Source organism: Crinia signifera, chromosome 7, assembly GCF_055691185.1.
Source record: "Crinia signifera chromosome 7, ASM5569118v1, whole genome shotgun sequence".
NCBI lineage: Eukaryota > Metazoa > Chordata > Amphibia > Anura > Myobatrachidae > Crinia > Crinia signifera.
The window spans coordinates 112,458,770-112,481,967 of NC_139223.1; the positions used below are offsets into that span (position 1 = coordinate 112,458,770).

At 41.8% G+C, this 23,198-nt stretch overlaps 1 protein-coding gene across 1 annotated transcript in view; it reads right to left on the reverse strand.

The window, feature by feature from the left end:
• The window catches only part of PTPN4 (protein tyrosine phosphatase non-receptor type 4), a 154,300-nt gene that overhangs the window by 33,133 nt on the left and 97,969 nt on the right, over positions 1-23,198 (reverse strand). The window contains exons 14-18 of the mRNA XM_083153651.1: positions 13,101-13,235; positions 10,243-10,401; positions 7,002-7,155; positions 4,616-4,699; positions 4,298-4,354 (exon numbers count right to left, since the gene is read on the reverse strand). Of these exons, the coding sequence (XP_083009777.1) occupies positions 4,298-4,354; positions 4,616-4,699; positions 7,002-7,155; positions 10,243-10,401; positions 13,101-13,235 (589 nt within the window). The remainder of the gene's footprint in view (positions 1-4,297; positions 4,355-4,615; positions 4,700-7,001; positions 7,156-10,242; positions 10,402-13,100; positions 13,236-23,198) is intronic.

Genomic DNA, 23,198 nt, shown 5'->3' on the forward strand with positions numbered 1-23,198 from the left:
TTTCTTGTTGCAGCAAATATCTTTGCTAAGATTTTCTGTCCTGATGATAGGCCTATGACATTTGCGGGCTGAGTAATATCCCAAAGTGCCCATTCTGGTGAGATAGAGCCACGTATTCCATATCTAGACCATATACACACTGACTAGTCTCCAGCCAAAAAGCGTTAACTTCTGGGCATTGCCACATGCAATGTAGTATAACGGCATTCAGTACACTGCATTTAAAGCAGGCTGAATCAGATGATATACCCATCTGCATTCTGCGTTTCGGTGTATAGTATGCCCATTTTACCAAACCTGTATTTATTATTTCTGGTGATATTGGTCTCTTGATATATAGAGGTATAATGATGAGGTTTTACTTGGTCTATTGCTAGTGCGCCTTATCATATCATCTAAGCCGCATGTGTTTTCTGGGAACGATGTATTAGACATCACACTCATAACATGACTTCTTAATTTAAAATAAACATACATAGGTATAGATATATTAGCATATTTTTCACATAGTAATTGATAAGGCAATATCGCATTGCATTCTTTATCCATAACATAAAACAAGAGACGTAACCCTGCCTTATCATAGCTTTTAACCAGCCTGTCATCTTGAAGTATCAGTTGATTATAAAAAAAAAAACAAAGATTGAAATGGCGTCTTGTAAATAGATATTCCTAATCTAGACCTAGCGAGTCTCCAAGATGCACATGTTGTAGTTAATAAAAAGTTACTAGATACATTCAAGGGATACTTTGATGGTCTCATATGTAACAGGCTTGATAAAGGAATGTTGAGGCAGAAAGCTTGTTCAAGAGCCAAATTTACATAATTTTCCATTGAATGTATCCAATCCATTGCATATCTAAAATTTGCGGCTAGAGTGTAGCTCTTAATGCATGGGAGATTAATGACTTCTAATGAAGTCTGTTGAGTTAATTTGAACATAGATATTCAAGGTTTTTTCCCTCCCCATATAAATTTACTAGTAGCTTTATTTAATATCTTTATGTCTGAGTCGTTAATCAAAAATGGTAACATTTGAATAAAATATATAGCAAGCGTGGGAACTAAATCATTTTGATCAGATTGCATCTTCAGATATATTATAAAGGGAGAACTTGCCATGATTTTGCTATTATGGGGGAGTAGTTGGCGAGATAGAGATTGGCTGGGTCTACCGTTATTATAAGACCAAGATAAGTAAAAGAATGTTCTGCCTATAAAAATGTGAAATCGTTAAAGCATCCAATTTTTGCGTTTTTATTTAGTGCTAATGCTTTAGTTTTAGATTTGTTAATTGTAAACCCTGAGACATGCTCAAATTCAGAGAATAATCACATTAGGTTAGCAAAAGCTTCTTGGGGATTGGCAAAGTACAAAAGGAGATCGTCAGCATATGCGGATACTTTAAGTTCTGTGCGTCTTACCTTTATGCATTGCCAGTCTGACTGTAAATGAAATAATCTGATAAGGGAATCAATTGCTAAATGAAATAATAAAGGGGATAATGTGCAACCCTGTTGGGTGCCTCAAGCTAAATCCAAATAGGAAGTATTTAAACCGTTTATTGTTAAGAAGGCGGTTGGTGAGGCATATAAGTTTCAAAATAGGGTAATGAACCCTACCCCCAGCCTTTGCATATGAAAAACCCTCAACAAATGTGACCAGGAAACTCTGCCAAAGGCTTTGTCTGCAGAACAACTCACGAATAGGGATTTACTTCTAGTCAGGGATTGTGACTGTGTCAAAGCTGCTATCACCTGGTGGGTGTTATGTACCGATGATCTTCCCTGTATAAAACCTGTCTGCGAAGGATGAAGTAATTTTGACTATTTGCAATCTTTGAGCTATGATAGTTGTTAATATCTTCAGATCCTGATTTAATAATGAAATAGGTCTATATGATGTTACATAGTTTGGGTCTTTTCCTGCCTTTAATAGTACATTGATCCTAGCTTAGTTAAAACCCGAAGGAGGCGTGTTCCCAGAAAGGATCGAGTAAAATAGGTTGAGCAGATATGGTGTTAAGTGCGGCAATAATAGCTTATAATATTCTGCATTTAATCCGTCTGGACCGAGAGATTTGGACAGTTTTTTTTATACTTAATTTAAAGTTCTACTTCTGTTACCTGCTCTATCAATGCATTACTTTCTAACTGTTAATGTGGGAAGTTTAGCTCTTCTTAAATAATCCATCCCTAAAGCTGGGTGATCCAAAGGTGAGGAATATAAATTGGTATAGTATTTTAAAAAGGAATCTGATATATTTGCTGTACTTCCATCTTGATTACCTTCCTCTGAGAGGATTTTCGAGATTCGGGTTATTGGTCGTCTTCCTCTAGCCACTGATGCTAGTAACTTCCCCGCTTTATTTCCCCAACGGAAATATCTGTGTTTTTGAAAAACTAGATAATATTGGGCTTTTTCCGTGGATATACTGTATCATATAGTGCTTTCGTTTCTAGAAATACTTGTTGAGATTCCCGTAAATTATTGCCCAACATCTCACATAGGCAGAAGATACCACCGCACTAAGCTCTGTGTATCTGCTGTTTAGAGTTTTTCGTTTAGCTGCTACATACGCTATTATGTGGCCACGTATTAAAGGTTTAGATGCAGCCCAGAATAGATTTATATTATCTAGATGCTGAATATTATCCTCTGCATAATTAAAAAAATGTTGCTGCTTTTTTGAGCAAAACTCAGGGGATTCCGATAGATATGTGGGGAACCTCCAATTATAGGATTGAGCAATAGGGGATGAAAGTATTAATTCAAACCATGTAGGGGCGTGGTCTGAAATAGCTATTGGCTCAATTTTGGAGCATTTTACTCTTGATAGTAACATACTTGGAATGAGCCAATAGGCTATTCTAGTAGACGTATATTGTGGATGAGAATAGAAAGTGTATTCTTTATCCATTGGATGTTGATGTCTCCATGGGTCCAGTGCAAATGCAAACAAATGGGTATGGATTTCCGTCCACCTGTTGACAAGGCTGGGGTGTGTAGTTTCTCTCCCTGGGACTCAAGGCCCGAGTTGGTGTTGTGGGCTGAGTCACCGTCCAAAGTAGGGGAGACACCTAGAGTTGGCACTCCCAAGGATGGTGCTGGGGTCCTTCGAGATGGCAAATAGTCTCCACGGTTAGGTCAATCCAAATAGGTCCAAGGCTGGTCTGGAACAGTCCAAAAGGTAGGGATAGGCAACACCTGACGCGGACCTTTGATAAAGCCGCTGAGTCTGCGAAACGCGTCAGGAGTTGCCTATCCCTATCTTTTGGACTGTTCCAGACCAGCCTTGGACCTATTTGGATTTACCTAACCGTGGACACTATTTGCCATCTCAAAGGACCCCAGCACCATCCTTGGGAGTGCCAACTCTGGGTGTTTTCCCTACTTTGGACGGTGACTCGGCCCACAACACCAACTCGGGCCTTGAGTCCCAGGGAGAGAAACTACACACCCCAGCCTTGTCTACAGGTGGACGGTAATCCATACCCATTTGTTTGCATTTGCACTTTACACGGTCCTGACCCCAGGCCTAATAGGAATGGACAGTCCCTTATTGTGACCCAATTTCCCCTCAGAAACTCTTTGCATAGTACCAGCATATTTTGGTCATGTTATTGAATAAAATGTATTGATTTTAATTGTACAATCAGTCCAATCCTTACTATATATATTTTTATGTTATTTAAATTAACTGTTTATTAGCGCTGCTACTCTCTTTTCTTTTTCTAGTGTTGTACAGTTCAGGCCTGACAAACCCGACACAAACCAGCAGCTGCTAGTGATTCAACACACGTCACAGCGCCACCTTCCCCACCCTCCTTCCTTGTGGAGGAGTACTCTTTTTTCTGTCTCCATGGGACCAACAGTTCCAGAGAATTCATCAACATGTTTAAAGCTGGCGGTGATGTATCCCTGGTAATATTGTTAGATTTATCTAGAGATTGTTGTGGTGTTACGTTAAAATCGCCCCCAATATTACTTTGTTATTCTTGTTTTGGTTGTACAAGCCTTCATTGATTTGGAGCAGCTCACTCTTTATTTTTGCGCCTTTAATACTCATAATCCTTATTGACATGATGCCATTAGTCACCTGTAGGGATCATTTAAGTTGGTGGCAGACGCAAAAAAATAATAATAATATAAACCTCATGTCAGCATATTCAGACAAAAACAAAACAAAACATTTTTCTGTGTGAAATAAACATATGACAAGATATTGGTAAATTGAACATAAAGAACCAGCACAGTGAAAAAGACCCCAAATAGAAACACACAAAGTCCACATACCGAAGTTCCAGGAGCCACCCTTGACACTATGACTGGCATTTTCTGATCATAGCCACCCTGTAGGAAAAGAACACCGATTAGTGTAAGCTATATATGATAACATTTCCACTTAGTTACAGTATGTCTAATTACACAATGCGAATCGAAAGTTTAAAAAAAAATCCATAGTGTAATGTCAATAATCAGTGACCCTGAACTCTATGGTTCTAATACTTTAGGCACAGGTTGCAATATACTTTATGCTAAATACATGTATTGCCTTGTCCATACATCCATCTTTTACTGCTCTTCTCTTTTCCTGTAGACAAGGCAACTCACCTTCACATTAAAGCCAAACCGTCCATTCTCATCTGGCCTCATTCGAATCAATACAAGATTGTCATGAGGTACAAGGCCGTTGGGCTGTGAAAATATAAATGAGGGAATTAGGGCAGTCCAAAATAACTTTTTATACATTCTGATGTGCATGGGTGAGATGCAAAACCATCCTTATGTGTCAATACTGTAGCCCTAACATTAAAGCAGACATATATATATATATTCAAAAAAGAATAAAGGAGGAGCGCTCCATAGTGTAAAACAGTACGATTTATTGAGCAATAATAGCAAGATACCGAGGCATATGACAAGACTCGTACCAAGGATAAAACAGCAGTGGACTGGTTACCACGTGATATATATCAAATAGCCTGGCAAACTCCTACCGCCGTCCGGGGCTCTGAGGTGGACACACGATCTCCCGCTGCAGACGCAGCGTGTCGGACCCACAAGCAGGAACAGACGCAGGATGGAGAGGCACAGGTGAGCAGCGGCAACAGCGTCACCAAGGCACGCCCTAACGAGTTTCGTCAGGAGACTTCGTCAGAGGGCGTGCCTGGTGACGCAAGGCCGCTCGTATATATGGGGGAAAGCACATTAAGATCCAGCCCCTTGGCGACCAAGTGTCCAATGGATCAAGTACAAGCATCAACGGTTGCCAAGGCAGCATACCGCCCATATAGCATAGCATACAGAATGAACAGGACGGGGTAGATTACAATATAATATAGCAAAAGCACTCTGCCAGAGAATAACGGGACTAATTATGCTACATGAGCAAAACTGGAAACATAATGCAAATCCAAGTACAGTTTGAACACAAATGATACATATCAAAAAACAACAATAAAAAATAATAAAAATGAATGCTTACAAAATAGACATATAATGAAGATTTCTCCAAAGAATATATCATAAAAATATTTCATAAAGATATATAGCACGTACATAAAAGAACATACATAAAAAAGCGTATCATAAAAATATTGCACAAAAATTCATAAAAATATTCATAAAAGTATTGCACAGAAATCTTCATTATATGTCTATTTTGTAAGCATTCATTTTTATTATTTTTTATTGTTGTTTTTTGATATGTATCATTTGTGTTCAAACTGTACTTGGATTTGCATTATGTTTCCAGTTTTGCTCATGTAGCATAATTAGTCCCGTTATTCTCTGGCAGAGTGCTTTTGCTATATTATATTGTAATCTACCCCGTCCTGTTCATTCTGTATGCTATGCTATATGGGCGGTATGCTGCCTTGGCAACCGTTGATGCTTGTACTTGATCCATTGGACACTTGGTCGCCAAGGGGCTGGATCTTAATGTGCTTTCCCCCATATATACGAGCGGCCTTGCGTCACCAGGCACGCCCTCTGACGAAGTCTCCTGACGAAACGCGTTAGGGCGTGCCTTGGTGACGCTGCTCACCTGTGCCTCTCCATCCTGCGTCTGTTCCTGCTTGTGGGTCCGACAGGCTGCGTCTGCAGCGGGAGATCGTGTGTCCACCTCAGAGCCCCGGACAGCGGTAGGAGTTTGCCAGGCTATTTGATATATATCACGTGGTAACCAGTCCACTGCTGTTTTATCCTTGGTACGAGTCTTGTCATATGCCTCGGTATCTTGCTATTATTGCTCAATAAATCGTACTGTTTTACACTATGGAGCGCTCCTCCTTTATTCTTTTTTGAACAGATCTCCCCTATCCCCCATGAGTCCGGGGTTTCATTAAAGAAGGAGCTGCAGTCCCGAGAATTGGACTTTGGTGTACTTGTCCCTATGAGCGTTGCCTCACTGGACCTTTCACTGGTGTTTTATAAGTATCCATTTCAGCGCTGATTTGATTCACAGACTTTTTGTTTCTATATATATATATATATATATATATATATATATATATATATATATATATATATATATATATATATATATATATATATATATATATATATATATATATATATATATACACACATACATACATACATACACACACACACACACACACATATATATATATATATACCATATATATATATATACACACACACACCTTTATTAATGGTAACTAAGAGACTCTACAGTTATTCTCCAGGGGAATCCCGGCTGGAATGGAAGAATAACAGGTGGTCTTGCAAAGTTAAAAATCTAATTAGTGACTATGGAACGTAGGTACAGAAGTTTATGTACTTGTGCATCTAATCTAAATGGTGACAACGGTACTAGTTTAAATTGAAAGTCTCTAATCTATATATATATATATATATATATATATATATATATATATATATCTATAAAAAAAAAAAGGTAAAGCACAATGTCGACAGAAAAAAGTCAGTTCTGTAAAATCTACTGAGAAGTGAAAACTGCGATTAGACTCACCGTGGACCTTTCAGGAGACCACAGAGGATCGAACCCTTCATTAATGTGGTTTTCCAGGTCTTGTTGGGAGTGGTAAATTTGGTTCACACTGTTCTTTTTAGACTGTTTTGGTGGTAGCGCAGGCGGAGGAGCTTCAATTGAATGGTCTTGTGAGCTATAGTGTGAAATAATGAAAACCTCAATCTTTGGAAATGTGTTAGCATCATTAATACCCAAAGCCTCAAAATCTGAAAAGCTCCAGACAGAAAACAAACAAACAAACAAATATATTAAAATAATAAATAAATAATATCTATCTATATACTTCTATTAATTACAGAGACAAAATCTACAGGGACAAATTACTCAAAAGCTTTGCCATGGAAAGGAGTGGGCCATTCCTTCATCATTTTTATCAACTATACAGGCAAAGTTCTGTACTTTGCACCAAGGTGTATATTCATTTGGGAGGGGGTTTGGTGAGCAGCTAATGGCAACCAGCGTCGATAGCTCGCCGTCAGTATTTAACTCACCCCCCACACTCACCGTTTCCACGTTGCCTGTTCCCTGAGGCAAGGTGGAAACGGAGAGCACGGCTGTCAAAATGGTAAGACTCGCTGCTATATGCTTCATATGTGACAAACCTTGCCATTCAGGGGAATCCTCACCAATCTCTGATTACGAGGATTTCCCTAGAACATCGATAAGAGCGAGGGGGTTGGACAGCGAGGATAGCTTTTTCTCACCAAAAAAGCCATCCTTGACGTACAAACCCCCCCTCGCCGCCGCTTGCCGAGGGCATTGAATACCGCTCCTAGTATGGCCTTTACATTTGGAAGCGGTTGCTGTGAATCCACTACGTGCAGTCAAAAGGAGTGAAAGAGGCCATCATAGGCTTTGAAGCAAACAAAAATAAATAAACCCGGGAGAGAGCGGGAACCTTCAAATTATATAAAATCAACAGTTTGGTACATTCTGACAGTAAAAAAAAAAAAATGGATGCGGGAGAACACTGGGTGCTCCCAGGAAGACGCTGGGGTGCCTGCTTTCCAGGAATGGGCGGCTGACGTCACTGAATGTCAGCTGCCATTCAGTTCTCGGAGCAGAACACTGCAAGTTTAAGTCAGCAGAGACCGACATAGATTTGGTGTAATGGTTAGCATTACTGCCTCACAACACTGAGGTCATGGGATTGATTCCCACCAATCGCCCTAACTGTGCGGAGTTTGTATATTCTCCCCGTGCTTGCGTGAGCTTTACGCAAGTAGACCAGTTTCCTCCCACAATCCAAAAATATACTGGTAGGTAAATTGGCTCCTGGTAGACCATTTTCCTCCCACAATCCAAAAATATATTGGTAGGTAAATTGGCTCCTTATAAAAATGAACCCTAGAATGTGTGTGCATGTACATGTGGTAGGGAATATAGGGACAGATGTATTAAGCCTTAACAAGAGATAAATGTAAGGGTGATAAGAAGATAAAAGTCCAGCCAATCAGCTCCTTACTGACTTTTTTCAAACACAGGCTGTAACATGGCAGTTAGCAGGTGATTTGCTGGATGTTTATCTCTCCTTATCACCCTTGGATTTATCTCTTGTTAAAGCTTAATACATCTGCCCCACTGATTGTAAGATCCACTGGGGACTGAAGTGAATGTTCAAATATTCTCTGTAAAGCCCTGCAGAATGTGTGTGTGCTATATAAGAAACTGTTAATTAATAAATAAATAAAAAAATAAAATAAAACATGAATCCAATTACTTTTTTTTTTTTAACACAATTCAAAATGAACAACTTTAATGTATCCCTGGAGAATCTTCTACAATTACTGGGAATTGATCACATGACCACAGCACTGTGATACCCCTTTTACACCACACAAGTAACCCGGGTCTGACCCTGGTCACTGTGTGGTGTGAAAGGGCCTTTAAAAAAATAAAAGAAGGGTTTGTTGGGCAGTGTGAACGAGCAACCCGGGTTGAGTGACCCGGGTCCCGTTCACACTAGAAGGAGAATGCAGCATCAGCTCCAAGGGCTGCCTCCTCCCACGCCCACTTATGACGCGCTGCTGGTCCGGCCCACCCCCAATGACATTGGCAACCCAGTTTATTGCCGGGTCGCTGTGGTCAGCTTTACCTTGCAAATGCCGGGTTACTCCCAGAATGGACCCGTGTCCAAATCCCAGGTACGAACCAGGATTTGCGGTGTGAAAGCATTATAAACCGGCCATGCTAGTCACTGTGCTTTTGCTCTGCAGGAAGCAACATAATAATCTACACTGCACAGGTGACTGGACAGCCGTCACAACATTCTAGTATGTCTGGCGTTTACCTGGTTTATGAGTTGTCCTGCTAGTTCAGCTCTGCTCCATGCTGTCAATCAGTCTTGTGTAGTCTGACCAATGTAGACTGAACACTGCACCTCAGTGAGGGATGCAGTTACAATCCCGACAGTCGGAAACCCGGCGTTCAAAATCCCGACGCTGGAATCCCGACCGCCAAAATCCCAATACTTTCTCCCTCTATGGGTGTCCATGAAGGAGAATAAATGAGTGTGCTGAGTGCAGCGAGGTACCGGGCTCGCAAGGGGGGGCGATCAACGCCCCCCCCCTTGTCGGGATTTCAGCGGTCGGGATTTTGAACGCCGGGATTTAGTACCAATCTCCTCAGTGAGACATGCTCAGCTCTAGCTCAGTGCTGACAGCTATAGCTCATAGTTCTCTATAAAAGGCACTTCCTGCTGAACAGACTCTGCCAGAGTATAGGTTCACTAACCTGCTCCAGCGTTTCCTGTTACTTTTCCTGAGATTCCTAACTACTCTCCTGCCTAATCCTAGTGTACTGTATCCAAAGATTACCTGTGTTTGACCTTGTTTCCTGATTATCCTCCTGCCTCATCCCAGTGTACTGCAAACAGTGCCTCCTTGTGTATGATCTGGCCTGATCTTGGACTTCCTATTGCCTTATCCTTCGGTACCTGCTTTGCCCGTTTCATCCTGACCTGGCTTTGAAGACCATGAATAATCCTGACCTCACCCCAACTGTCTACCAGGGTTTACCAGTTGGGAACCTGATCAGGTGACCACGATCAGTGTGTCTGATGCAAAAAAGCTCATATCCCGCTTGGAGGCATAACTGGCAAAAACCATCAGCACGGTAGGATTCCGCACCGCTGCATCATGTCTAGCCAATCCCCAGGCTGGTATTCACTATTCTGAGCCTGAGACCGTGACAGCAGCTTCACAATTAGCAGGAAACTTACTTTGGAGAGTCCAAGATAATACTGTTCGCCTGGGTAGAAGACGGTGATCTATGATTTGTGAACACTTCGCCCGGAGAAGTATGTATTGCACGATCTACTAGGTGCCCAACAGAAGAGGGCCGCAATCGTGTCCCCTCTTGATTGAATGTGGAGTTCCGGCTAGGAATGAAGAAAATATGGTTACAAAGTGTCCTGAATATGTAGTACATTCTATTCCAAATATGAACAGGAAAATAGTAACAATCATATGGGTCTTCAAATTCAAATATCAAATTCTTCTCCTAGAATCAGGCTGTATAGGGCCTCACAAATATTGCTGGATCCATAGTTAAAATATAAAGCTTTCCATTGTCATGGAAACAGCCTCAGCCTTACTATACAATGGTGTTTACATCAGTTAGAGGATCACCCACACTGACACATACTGTACATGAAATCTCACAGTTAATGCATGGAAACAAAACGTGTCAATGCATGAGGGTGGTTCAATAAGTAAGGTAACATGACCTCTGAAGTGTGAAATCATCTTGATCTCAATCTAACTTCCTTCCAGGCTAACGCAGGTAGAGTACGGCTTCCCTTCATGGCCATTAGATTGCACCTCATATCAGTCATACTGTCCCAACATCAGTTGTGGGATGGTGGAAATATGGTCATACAAATTTCTGTTTAAAGGGCACAGCAGCAGCTGAAATAGATCACCAACTTGGCAAAGTATAAAGCATAAACATACATAATGCATGAGTGAATTATGACTGTTGCGCCGGAAGTGCAACTTTTCCGTTAAAATGCATTATATTCGCAAAACAGAACTTGGACACACAAGCCACTTCTGCTGATTAAAATTATGTGTGGCCTACCTATACTCAGTGTGTGACTGCAACTGTATCTGCATAAGAAATTTAATGTTACAGTGTTTTCCAAGACCACAGTAATTTTGTCTGTAAAATAAGGTTATTTTAGTGATAGAATCATCGCTTGTGCATTTTAACAACAAAAATCTGATTTTCACCTCCTGTTTTATGTACTGTAAACAGCCTTCTAATACAGCATAGCTGCTATTACAGATTGTATACACAATTAGTACCGGAAGAGCTGCTGAGAGCTTTAAAGTACAATTTCTGACAGCCTGCAGAACATGTCTTTGCTATGTTTCCAGTAACGGTGGTGCCTGAGGGGCCTCTCCAAGATGGACTCTGGGAGAAAAGAAAGGTGAGAAGGAGCCTGGGATAAGGAGGTGTTTAATTAGGTAATTTTGCTGTGTGCGCGCTCAGGTGTTTATTGAAGAAATAAGGGGAAAGAGAATTCTGTGAGGAGGTTGAGGCACAGGTTCTCAAAGTCAGTTCTCAAGACCCCACACATTGCATGTTTTGCAGGTCTCCTCACTGGGCAGTATTCAATGAAAAAGTTCTCCGTGCATGGAGAGCGTTTTATTTCGCTCTCCATGCACTCTCCGTGTTCCGGAGGGCTCTCTGCCACTCCTGCTCCCTCTATTCAATGTGGCTGATGCTCTCCGCCACTCGCGGAGAGTCTTGACCCCTGCAGGGAGCAGGGAGCTTTCAGGGAGCCGGAAGCAGCCAGAGAGATTAAAGTCTCCCTGGCTGCTCCAGAGGACTGTGGAGGGGAGGGGGGCTCTCCAGGACCCAGGCTGCACCCCGCTATAGCCAGCGGGGGACCCAGTATTCACTGCACCCGTTTGTGCATAGTTACGTTCGGGTGCAGTGAATATATGAATATCTAATGAGCGGCTCGAGCGCTCCGGCCCCCTGCTGGCTGCACTGTGTAAAAAAAAAAAAATTTTTTTTTTTAAATTAAATATATATTCATGTGCTAACATGCCCCTTCACAGAAAAAAAAACTGATTTTTTGACACCAAAATTTCTTGAAAAACCTTTTAGTTTAAAAGTTCACATTCCAGCTCTCCATCAAAAGATGGAGAATTGCTACACGGAGAGACACGGAGAAAGTCACTTAGAAAGACGGAGAACATTTCACATTGAATAGGGTTGCTCGCTTTTGGAGAGCAAAATGCTCCGTCCAAGGCGAACAAAGCACAAGTTCTCCACAAAACACGGAGAACTTTTCTCATTGAATACTGCCCAGTGAGGTAAATGTGAGACATACTGAATCAATTGAAATAATTAGCTCTACCTGTGAATCTTTTACTATGCGTCAGTAAGCAATGGGTGCACCTTTCGGGTGACCTGGAAAACGTGAACTGTGTGGGGTTCTGACTACTGAGTTTAAGAACCACTGAATTAGAGGTAGTGTGAGGTGAATATTGAGGGGGTGCATTTGAGGTGATTACTGAAGGGGGTGCTGTAAGGTGATTATCAAAAGGAGGGGGGGTTGTTTCTCTGCGATAAATAAATTAAAATGGAGTGTAACGAGACCTGTACAACAGACTCTCTCCCTGTCCCCAATACATGGGTGTCTAGATCATTGCGATGGCAGCAAGATCCTTTAGACCTTGTTGGATGTTGCTCTATTGTTGCTGGTTGCAAAGGGGCCCATATATCAGTTTAAGCGCTTCAGGGTACCAAAAATGTAGGTCTGACACTGGTGACAATGTCCTCTCATAATAAAAATGTGTTTACTCTTCTAAAATAACTTTTCAACATATTAAAGGTTTTTGTGGTTCTTTAAGTTTTGCTTAAAACTCTTTAAAAGTGTTGCCAGCTTGGCACATTTGGATTACTGTATTACACAAATTGTAATAAATTATTTCTTGAAACTTCTGCTGTATACGTGTTTTCGGTCTGTTAGAACCTGCACATTTGGTGCAGGCCCCTTGTATGCAAGCATTCACTGATATATTGCAGATGGGTGGGAATGAGGATAACAAAAGTGCTGCTTACTGAATGGGGGTTCCAGGTGGGGAACGGGATGGCAGGCTCTGTGTCTCTAGTCTTTCATTAGACAAGGAATTCCTGCTCACTACGTCCCAATCCATATCACTGACCAGTTTACGTGATAAAGGTTTACTTGGGGACCTGCAAGAAACACAAAACCCACGCACTTACTCAACTTTACCAGTAATTCAGAGACACAATAACTGCATTCATGAAATACCATACACAGCACTATAAAGCTGGGTACACACTAGATAACATTGCAAATGATTTAAGGTCATCAATGATTTCCCTTGAACTCCTGGACAAACGATATAGTGCATAAACAATTACCGACTCTACAAACTACAGTAGGAGCAAGTTTCATCTTTGCTCCTTTGACCATGGCTAGCCATGGCTATTCTATTGTTCTCAATACGTATTGCAGCTGAGAACAATAGAATAGCCATGGCTAGCCATGGCCAAAGGAGCAAAGATGAAACTTGCTCCACACATTTGAATAGTATGCTGTCATTGACAATAACCACAGGCTGTGCTGCTTGTGCAGATGACCGAAGACTTCACTAACCACCCTCCAGTGTGTGCAATTATCAATGTAGTGCATACACCAGGGGTGGCCAACCCATGGCTCTTGAGACTCATGTGACTTTTCTTAATGAGATGCGGCTCCCCCAGTGCTCTAAAAGACCGCTGAACTCTCTGCTGAAAGCGTCTGTCAGCTCTTCCAGCTGCCCCAACACCCCCCCCCCCATGACACACCTCTGAGTGCTCAGCTAGCAGCAAGTGTCAGTTCTTCCCACTGGCTAACCCTCCCTCCCCCCCCCCCCCCCCCCCCCCCCCCCCCCCCCCCCCCCCCGCATACAGGCAGATTAACTACTCCTGCAAATCTGGTGAGACAGGAGGCATTTTGCTTGTATGAAATAATAAAAGGAGACACATGGAAGTACCCTTTTAGTGCCCATCTTTATTTCAGCTACACAGTGGTGTGCTCTCTTCAGTGCTTCACCCTATTGGACTAGCTTTTTTCTTAGGCTTGCAAATGGTGGGACCGATTCAGCTGTAGGCGTAAGGCTCATACACACTGGGCAACTTTGAGCTGAAAGTCGCTCAAAACAGCAGGTTTAAGCAGCTTTCAGCCCAAAGCTGCCCAGTGTGTATGGCTGTGCGCTCCTGCAACATCGCCGGGAAAGCCGCTTATCTGCTGGTTATACCAGCAGATAAGCGGCTTTCAGGACGGCTTTGCATAGCACTCCGCTATGCAGCGGCCCCCTCCCCCCCTCCGTCGGCGCCGGGCAGGGGGAAAGCCGCTCAGTGTGTATGCACAATTATAGAATTAAATACTATACACAAATGTAGTCACCATTGTGAATGTCTGTCTGTTTTCTTCATTCTTTAAATGTCTCTGTGATGGTAAAACTTTAGAAAGTATAAGGTGTAAGGTTTTGTCATGTGAATGTGTAGGAGGTGTTTTAAGCAAAGAGGCCGCAAAGTCGCCCACTGTGTATGGACCTTAAGCCTGCATTTGAGTGCTGCAAGAATAATATAGTTATTACTGCAGTGCTTAAATGGGTTGCCAAGATTAAAATAAATGTGTTACAAGGTGTTTTATATACATTAAATGGCCGCCGCTAAATGTGCTGCTAGTTTGAAGCTAAGGTGTCACAAGATGGTTTATATAGCATAAACATGGTAGGTCACAACCCATTTAAAAATAGTTTGTAGCCTTGTGGGGGCCAGGCCATGCCCCCCCTCTCTCTCTCTCTTTTTTTTTTTAATGGTATCAGCTCTTTGTCTTACCATAACATATTTTTTGACTCATTGCCTCTGATTGGTTGGCCACCCCGGCACTAGACCATAAGCATGATCATGTTGTTGTGACTGGTCGTTTTTGTTCATTTTGTTTAAAATCTTGTCTAGTGTGTACGCACCTTCAGTGGTAACCACACACACACACACACACACACACACACACACACACACACACGTTAGACAGCTGCTTACTAAGCTTGATGTGTAAATCTTGGGCCTCTTTGCTTAAAACACCTCCTACACATTCACACGACAAAACCTTATACCTTATACTTTCTTAAGTTTTACCATCACATAGAAAACAGACAGACATTCACAATGATGACTACTTTTGTGTATAGTATTTAATTCTATAATTGCGTGTGAATGATGGCAACATTTACCCTAGTATCTAATTTACTGTATTTTTTACTCTCATCAATAGGACAATTTTTAATATAGAACAGGAGTAAAACAGGAGCATCTGCTCTGAAATATTTGTGTGACGCGTGGTAATGGAATTTCACTCTGAACATACTTTGGCTTATTCAGAGAGGTATGCAAGTCTGTTTTGCAAATAGATCTTTCAATTTGTTGACACTACAATAGTTTCAGAGATATACCCATCTTAGTCTCCAGTTGAATGGACAGTTCAGCAATAGGGTATTGCACACAGGATACCCTAATAATAATAATAATAATAATAATAGGTGTTTTATTTAGGGTAAATTGGATACTCCCCTTAGTTCCATGCATACATTGCCCATGAAATTCCTATTCACTTGTGATCTACTCTGAATCTGCTCATTTGTGCCTTATTTCTGTATGACACAACACCATTTAGTCACTGTCTCACATGTCTTGTGGTAAATACAATTTAACAGCTCAAAAAGGCAATATTTCTACTGTGTGCTGGTAAATTCTTAGACAGGTATTCAATGTTTTTTTCACCCTGTGCAGCGAATCCTTGCTGCACAATCGCCGGGTTCCGGAGGGCTGGAGCATTCGCTGCCAGCCCTCCCTCTCCCCCTATTCAACACCTCAGAAGCTCGCTGCCCGATGGCGATTTTTAACCCCCCGGCAAATGCCGCAGGGAGCCGGGGGGACGGCGCAAGGCAGGGAGATTCCCTGCGCCAGAATGTGTGGGGGAGAAGGAAAGCTCCCGGGGACACAGGCAGCAGAAGCCCAGAGCTGGCAGGGGACGCGGTGGAGGGAGCCGCTGCGCTGGTCCCGCTCGTGCATATGTAATGACCGGGACCAGTGTGCAGTGAATATGTAATGAGCGGCTCCCCCTGCTGACGTCATTTGTAAAATAATAATAATAATAATTAAAATATATATTCATGTGCTGCAAGCACATGAATCCAAATAGCATGCCCCTTCACATAATAAAATTACTGATTTTTTGACACCAAAAAACAACAACAAAAAAAAACCTTTATTTTAAAAGAACACATTCCAGTTCACCTTAAAAAGATGTTGAATGCAAAACGGTGAATCATGGCGAAAATCATGCTGAAAGTAGTTCTCCATCCTAGCATTGAATACACTCTCGGCGAATCCCAGTGAAAACCCCATTGAAACACACCAGCAAATTGCAGCGAGCATGAAATCGAGAACTGGTCGGCACTCACTGTATCACTTTTGAAGCTTAGTGCATTTTGGCCCATACTGTACTAAAAATAAAAAGCAAGACTTACAGCATTTCACAAAGGTAAAATGTTCATGTAAGAATACACCCTTTAGCGGTCATTAAAGACAGAACCGCGCATCACCATCACTACCCCCTCCCAGGATATATACACTGCACTGAAACAAACCTCCTACCTGCCCACCTTATGGCGGGCAAACAGAAATCATTATTTCTCCTGATCAGCATGTACCCCAGAAGTGTTAATCCTTGCTCTTGATCTGCCAAGTCAGTTAAGGCCAACAGTCATTTGATGGAGGCTAATTATCATTTATAGTATGGTGGCAAATAAAATGGCATTGTGCGTACTGATTTTGGCTGTACATCATCATGTATACAAATTACGGGCATCACATCCTGCCATGTATTTTTGTTTAGTAAAAGAGACCTCCTTCCACTAAATATGGCAGAAGCAGAGTAGGGAGATCTAATTACACAGATGGAACTGCCTTTTGCGTCGAGGACTCACCTGACAGGCTCAGTGTGAGCTGAAAATGTTATAAAAGCTGCATGACAGCCCCGGCATTCAGCAACTCCGTATAATATTAGGTTTTTGTGACTCTAATAAACACTTTTGAAAGCCAAAGACCCACCCACTCATTGGTTTCTTGTACGTTTCCTGTTCAGCCCGTCAAGTCGTTTAGGAGTTTACCACAAGGTTGAATGCCTAATCACAGCAATTAACCTTCTGCTTGCCAGGAGCCATTGCACATTGTAGTGTAGAATGAGTTATTAACCATGTCTACACAAGGGAGGGATCCAAGCTGGACCAGTTTCCATTGATATACAAGCACTAAAATATTTAGCAGAATTTTACTACTGTGGTATCCAGCACCCAGAGATTCTCACTTCATATACCAAACAAGCAATCAGATAGTGTGGAAAGGACAACGGATTTACAGAATATCCTCCTGACTACACATATTCAAGCATCAGAACAACATCTAAAACGTTATCAACGTGTAGCCATCATTACACTATTTAACAGTTAATTTATAAAGTTAAAAAGTTGTTTTTACCTAAAATACTCCACTACTTTCTGTAACATATTTACTGAGTTACTATTTAGTACATTTTACAAACTGGGTTCCCACCAAAATGTGGAGCAAACCAACCAGTCACTACTCTCAACTCACATCAGCAATTGGGGGTTTATTCTGCAAACTCTTTTATGTGCATGTGCAAGTCCCCTTTGTGAACAGCTTAGGTGACTTGCATAGTTGCCGAGCTGTTCGCAGGGGGCAGGGCAGGGGTGGGATCGGGTGTTGCCCATGGGAATGCCCAGAGTTTCATGGGCATCCCTTTGAAAATGCAGGGTGTTCCCATGGGTACGTGGGCAGGACAAAGTGTGCTGGGGGTGGGGGTCTGACGCCTGCACTGTCTTTGTCCCAGCACATGCAATTAAAACACATTTTCCACAGACTTATTTGGGAGCCCAGGAGAAATCATGTGATCCTTGCAGCTTACCGAGTCAACCGGAATCAGCCCATTGGTTTGCAATAGTTTCACCTGCATAGTGCAACCACGTGCACACTAGCGCATATGTAATCTACAAAATCGAAGGATAAACTGTGCAAAAGAGTAAATGTCTCATCAATATTTAAACTTCTCTGTATTTAGAACAAAATGTTTTAGAAGCTTATTCCTAGCATTTTTTTCATACAAAATCCCTCAATTTAATCTCATGAATTAAATCATGAGAATTATAGGTTATTAATCTGTATTACAAGCATCAAAACTTTTTATTCCACTACCACGAAACTCAGCCACAACAGGCAGAAATCAAAGTGCACTTGTGCAAATCTCTCAACCAGAAGAACAAGGAGAGAAAATAATTTGTCCTGGTGTGGTGCACCAACAAGAAATTTCATACATAAAACTTAGCTTTTATTAATTTATGTTTAGAAGCTAGCGAAAAATTATTAAAAAACACAGATAGACAAACAAAAGACAATGAAGTGTGTTAAAAACACTGTTGTTTTTTTACACACTTCATTGTCTTTTGTTTGTCTATCTGTGTTTTTTAATAATTTAAGTTTTATGTATGAAATTTCTTGTTGGTGCACCACACCAGGACAAATTCTTTTCTCTCCTTGTTCTCCTTGAATAAAATACATTTGTCAGTGGTAGCACACCTTCCTTATATAAGGTCTTCATATTAAGATATTAGGGGGCCGCACAGATATAAATCCTCCTACTACAATCCACGAGTCTTGTGCGATTGCACCCAACCTGTACAAATCTCTCAACCAGCAGTGGGACTAAAACTTACATAACCCAGTTATTAACCTCAGCATAGCCTGTTGTCCTCCATTTTAACTCACACATACAGTAAAGAACACGATACTATAGATATATACACACACTGTAAGATTATCTGGCCAATCTTTATGGTTGAACAAAAATCTGGTAATACATGGGAGCAAATGAAAATTGACTATTTGGTCCCAAACACTGGAAAACTGAAAAAAAAAAAAAAAGGACGTTTTAACAACTATGTAAATCTTTTTGATTTAACCAATTTATCCAAACATTTCTGCCTATTTATTTTCCATATTTTGGAAACAAATGGTTGATTGTCATTTTCTCCCATAGATTACAAGATATTCCGGCCAACTAGAAAGATTGGACAGATAAACTTAAGCCCCATACACACTTAATGAGTCCCTGCCGATGCCGATATTGGTGGCGGCGGCGGATACCCAGCAGAGTGCCGGCATTGAAAGGTGCATACACACATTGCCAATGTGTGGAAAAGATGGTGATGGTCATGCTGCATGAGGGATGAGGGTTGATAACAACATGCGGGAGCTTGCATCATTAACTATATAGAGTGTACACACTAGGCAATATTCTAAACAATATCACTCAGAAAGCCATTTCTGAGCGATATTGTGAACAATATTGCCTAGTGTGTATGAGGCTTTAGATGTGTGTATCCAGCATATGAGACATCCTCGAAGGAGTAGCTGCCATATATAGCTATACCTTACACAAAGGTTTCAGCATGTGGCTATACCTGTGCATTTGAGAACCAACGGTGAAGCTTTGAAGTGTTGAGCTACTGCCACCTGCTGGCTTCAAAAAAATATCATATGCAGGCAAATGCTAGATGTTTTAGTATTCAATAAACTTGACGGACAAAAGGTTGTATGTTGGGATTATTAAACTGTTTTGTTTTCTGGAAATTGTCAACATAGTGACTATCCTGTGTTCCTGTTAAGGGTATAATTAGACATACTACTTATTTTGTAGGTACAACTAGCAGTTATGTGGGGCACACACCAGGACGATTTGGCCCAAAATGAGCCAATTTAGATACAAATCTCGACCGATTGTATGTAAATTGGCTATGTTTTGGGCCATTTCACTGCCGTTGTGATGTGATCCCAAATCGATGCGCGGCCCCACGGGTCGTTAGGTCTTTTCTCAGATCCTACCTGCAGCAGGTAGGATTTGAGAAACGACCATTGAAGTGGGTGCGGGTCGCGATCGGATTGCAATCACATCAGGTGCAGTTCCTGAGCGGGTCGTAGGCAGTGTTCCCTCTAAGCTGTGCGCGTGTGCGCGCGCACACAACTCGACGAGCATGCGCACAGACATTACAACAGAGCACACAAAGCAGCAGTGGTCACTTTTTGCAGTTGTGGACTCAATTAATGTCTGTTTCATCCATTAACTACATTGTCTGCTGTGTTTTGAATGTTTAATATCATTTTGAAGTGAAGTTAACACAAATGCTGTACGTAATTTTCCAGTTATATATAAGTGACGCACAAAAATTTTAATTTCCTTCCAAAGTTGCACAGCCAAAATCTTTTGCCGCACACAGCCTTCGTAAAATTAGAGGGAACATTGGTCGTAGGCTCCGCCAGATCGTGAGCGGGTCGTACGAACCTCTGACGACCCGCTCACGAGCTGCATCCTGCTGGTGTGTACCCAGCATTACAATGCAGATCAATTTCCCCACTGCCACCAGGAATGTAGATGTTGAATAATAAATAGAACAATAGCCTTTAAATTAAAGTCATTGTTTAGTCTTCACAAGGTGTTAAGGACGGAGGGTGGGAAAAGGTACAACTTGTGCTCTGTTCGAATTGGCACCTTTTTGGTGACATGAATATAAAAGGCAACTGGATAATTACTATAAACAGATATTGTACCTATAAAGTGATAGCATATTATTTTGCTCTTTACAATTGAGAACAAACAGTGATTAAAAAAAAAAGGAGAGTGGGTAGTAACAGACAGGTGTAGCGGTAAGAGAGACCTGCTCACAGTATAAATATCAAGATGCCTGGGAGGAGAGACTCAAAGTTGGAATGTCAAATCTTACCTGTACAACAAATAAGACTATTTTAGGTATACATTTCAGAAAAACATTGAATTAGGACAGTTATATCATTTTTTTTTTTTTGTATATTCTGTTTTTATTGAAATTGTCGCAAACAATAAATGACATCAGGTTTGTTAACATCTTTCAAAAAAAAGTGTGGATTAATCACATCCTGAGCATATAACAAACATTTTTAAATAAACCCTTTTTTTGTGTAATTTAATTTTGTGTTGTCATTTAGAATGCTGGGAAGGAGAAAACAGAAAGGGGGGAGGGGGAGAGTGGGGGAGAGAGGGGGGGAGAGGGGGGGGGCCATGAAGTACTTTACTGAGGGTAAGGTAGAGAGAGCTTTGGAATTAGTATTGTTTGTTAAGCCAGGGTTGGAGTAGCTTTGGATATATAGATCTTATACTGGTCTGATTCCTTGTATGTAAGCCAAGGGAGCCAGGTTTCGGAAAATTCAGAGGTCTTATCTGTCGCCGAGAGCAACACGTCTTCCATAGACATATAATGATCTATTCTAGAAAACCATGTTTTGATCGAAGGAGGGAGCGGGGACTTCCAAAGCTTAGGTATGGAAGCTCTGGCTGCGTTGCCTAAGTGGCCAATCAGGGATTTTTTAAATTGAGAAATTGGAGTGGGAGAGTGGTTCAGAAGCCAGAATGCTGGGTCTGACGGGACGTGGCAGGACAGTATGGTCCGAGAGATCGAAATGACCTCTTTCCAGTAAGAGCGGATGATGGGGCATTCCCACCATATGTGTGACGGCGTGCCCCTGGAGTTAAAGCATCGCCAGCATCTATCGGAATGGGAGGGGAACATGGCGTGAAGTGTGCTGGGGCATCTGTACCAGCGCATTAAGATTTTATATTGAGTTTCTCTGATTGGCACACAAACAGAGCTCTTCCCAGTTTTTATAAAGATGTTTTCCCAGTCTTTCTTTGTTAGTGTCAGGTTAAGTTCCTTTTCCCATGCTTGCGTGTAAGAAGGGAGAGTTTGGGAGACGCTGTTTAAGAGAAGTTTATAGAGAGTGGATATTGGCCCTTATTCAGGTTCATTCGTTCGCATGCACACACGCACGCAGTGTTACACTTGATAACAGCACGTACGCATCTTGCAGAGTCACGCCTATAGGGCTTGCGAACTCATGCGTTCGCACCCATACTAAAAAGGGTGTGGCCTTTCATTGCGTGCAATTAAAACTGCTCGCACGCGCCAACACATTTTCACACGCACACACACCACAGTGTGCGTGCGAACATGCTCTTGTCCCTAATATATATGTTGCATATGTGAGTTGACACATGTCGACTAATGTTGACAGTGCAAACATGCTACACATGGCAGAGTGAAAATGTACATAAAGGTATGTTATATAAGGGCAATTAATACATGTGTTAAGTGCATTTGCATTTGTGCCTTACAATTCACCCAAACATCATAATTTTAATGTGTCTGTTAGCTCATGTTTGGTTTGGTGATGCAACCTGAAGTGGAGCTGAGTTAACTAATTGGAACAAACAACCAATAATTGCGCACAATGGGGGTCAGGTGCTAATAACTTCCACATTTCGCAACTGTGTTTTAAGCGTACGAATGAGCACTTCACAAGAAGTATGCTATGCGAAACTGAAAACCTGCTTTAAGCTTACGAAAGTTTGTGAGCTTGTGTGAGAACAATCCGTGTTGCAGTAATGCGAAACCAAACCCACCACTACAAGTGAACGCCCAGGTGTACGCCCATGTGTACGCCCAGTTTTGCTCATTATACTGGACGCGCCCATACAAACGCCTACATCACGCCTACTGGGTAATCTTTCGCTCGGACGGCAGAAACCGCTTGGAAGGTTGCTTGCGAATAGGAATGTAGCAGTTTGCACATGCGCTGTGCGTACACTGCACATGCGCAATGACAGTATTTGGTTGATGCGTGCGTTTGTGCATGCGAACGTGTCAACGTGAATAAGGGCCATTATATGGGTGGGATTCCCTGTTGTAATGCACAATTTTTCAAATGACGTGAGTTCTCGGGAAGCTAGTGAAAGCATGGTCCCTGTGCCTATGAAGTGGCGTACCTGGAGATACTTCCAGAAGTCAGATGTTGGGATGTTCCATTTTTCCCTGATTTCGGAGAATTGTTTGGTTTTAGAGGAATTTACCATTTGGCCCGCTCTGAAAAGCCCCTCAGAGGCCCATTTGTGGAAGTGTTGTATATGAAGGCCTGGCGTGAAGTCAGGGTTTGCCAAAAAAGAGGTTAAGGGACCAATTTCGGAGGAGATATGGGGGAGCT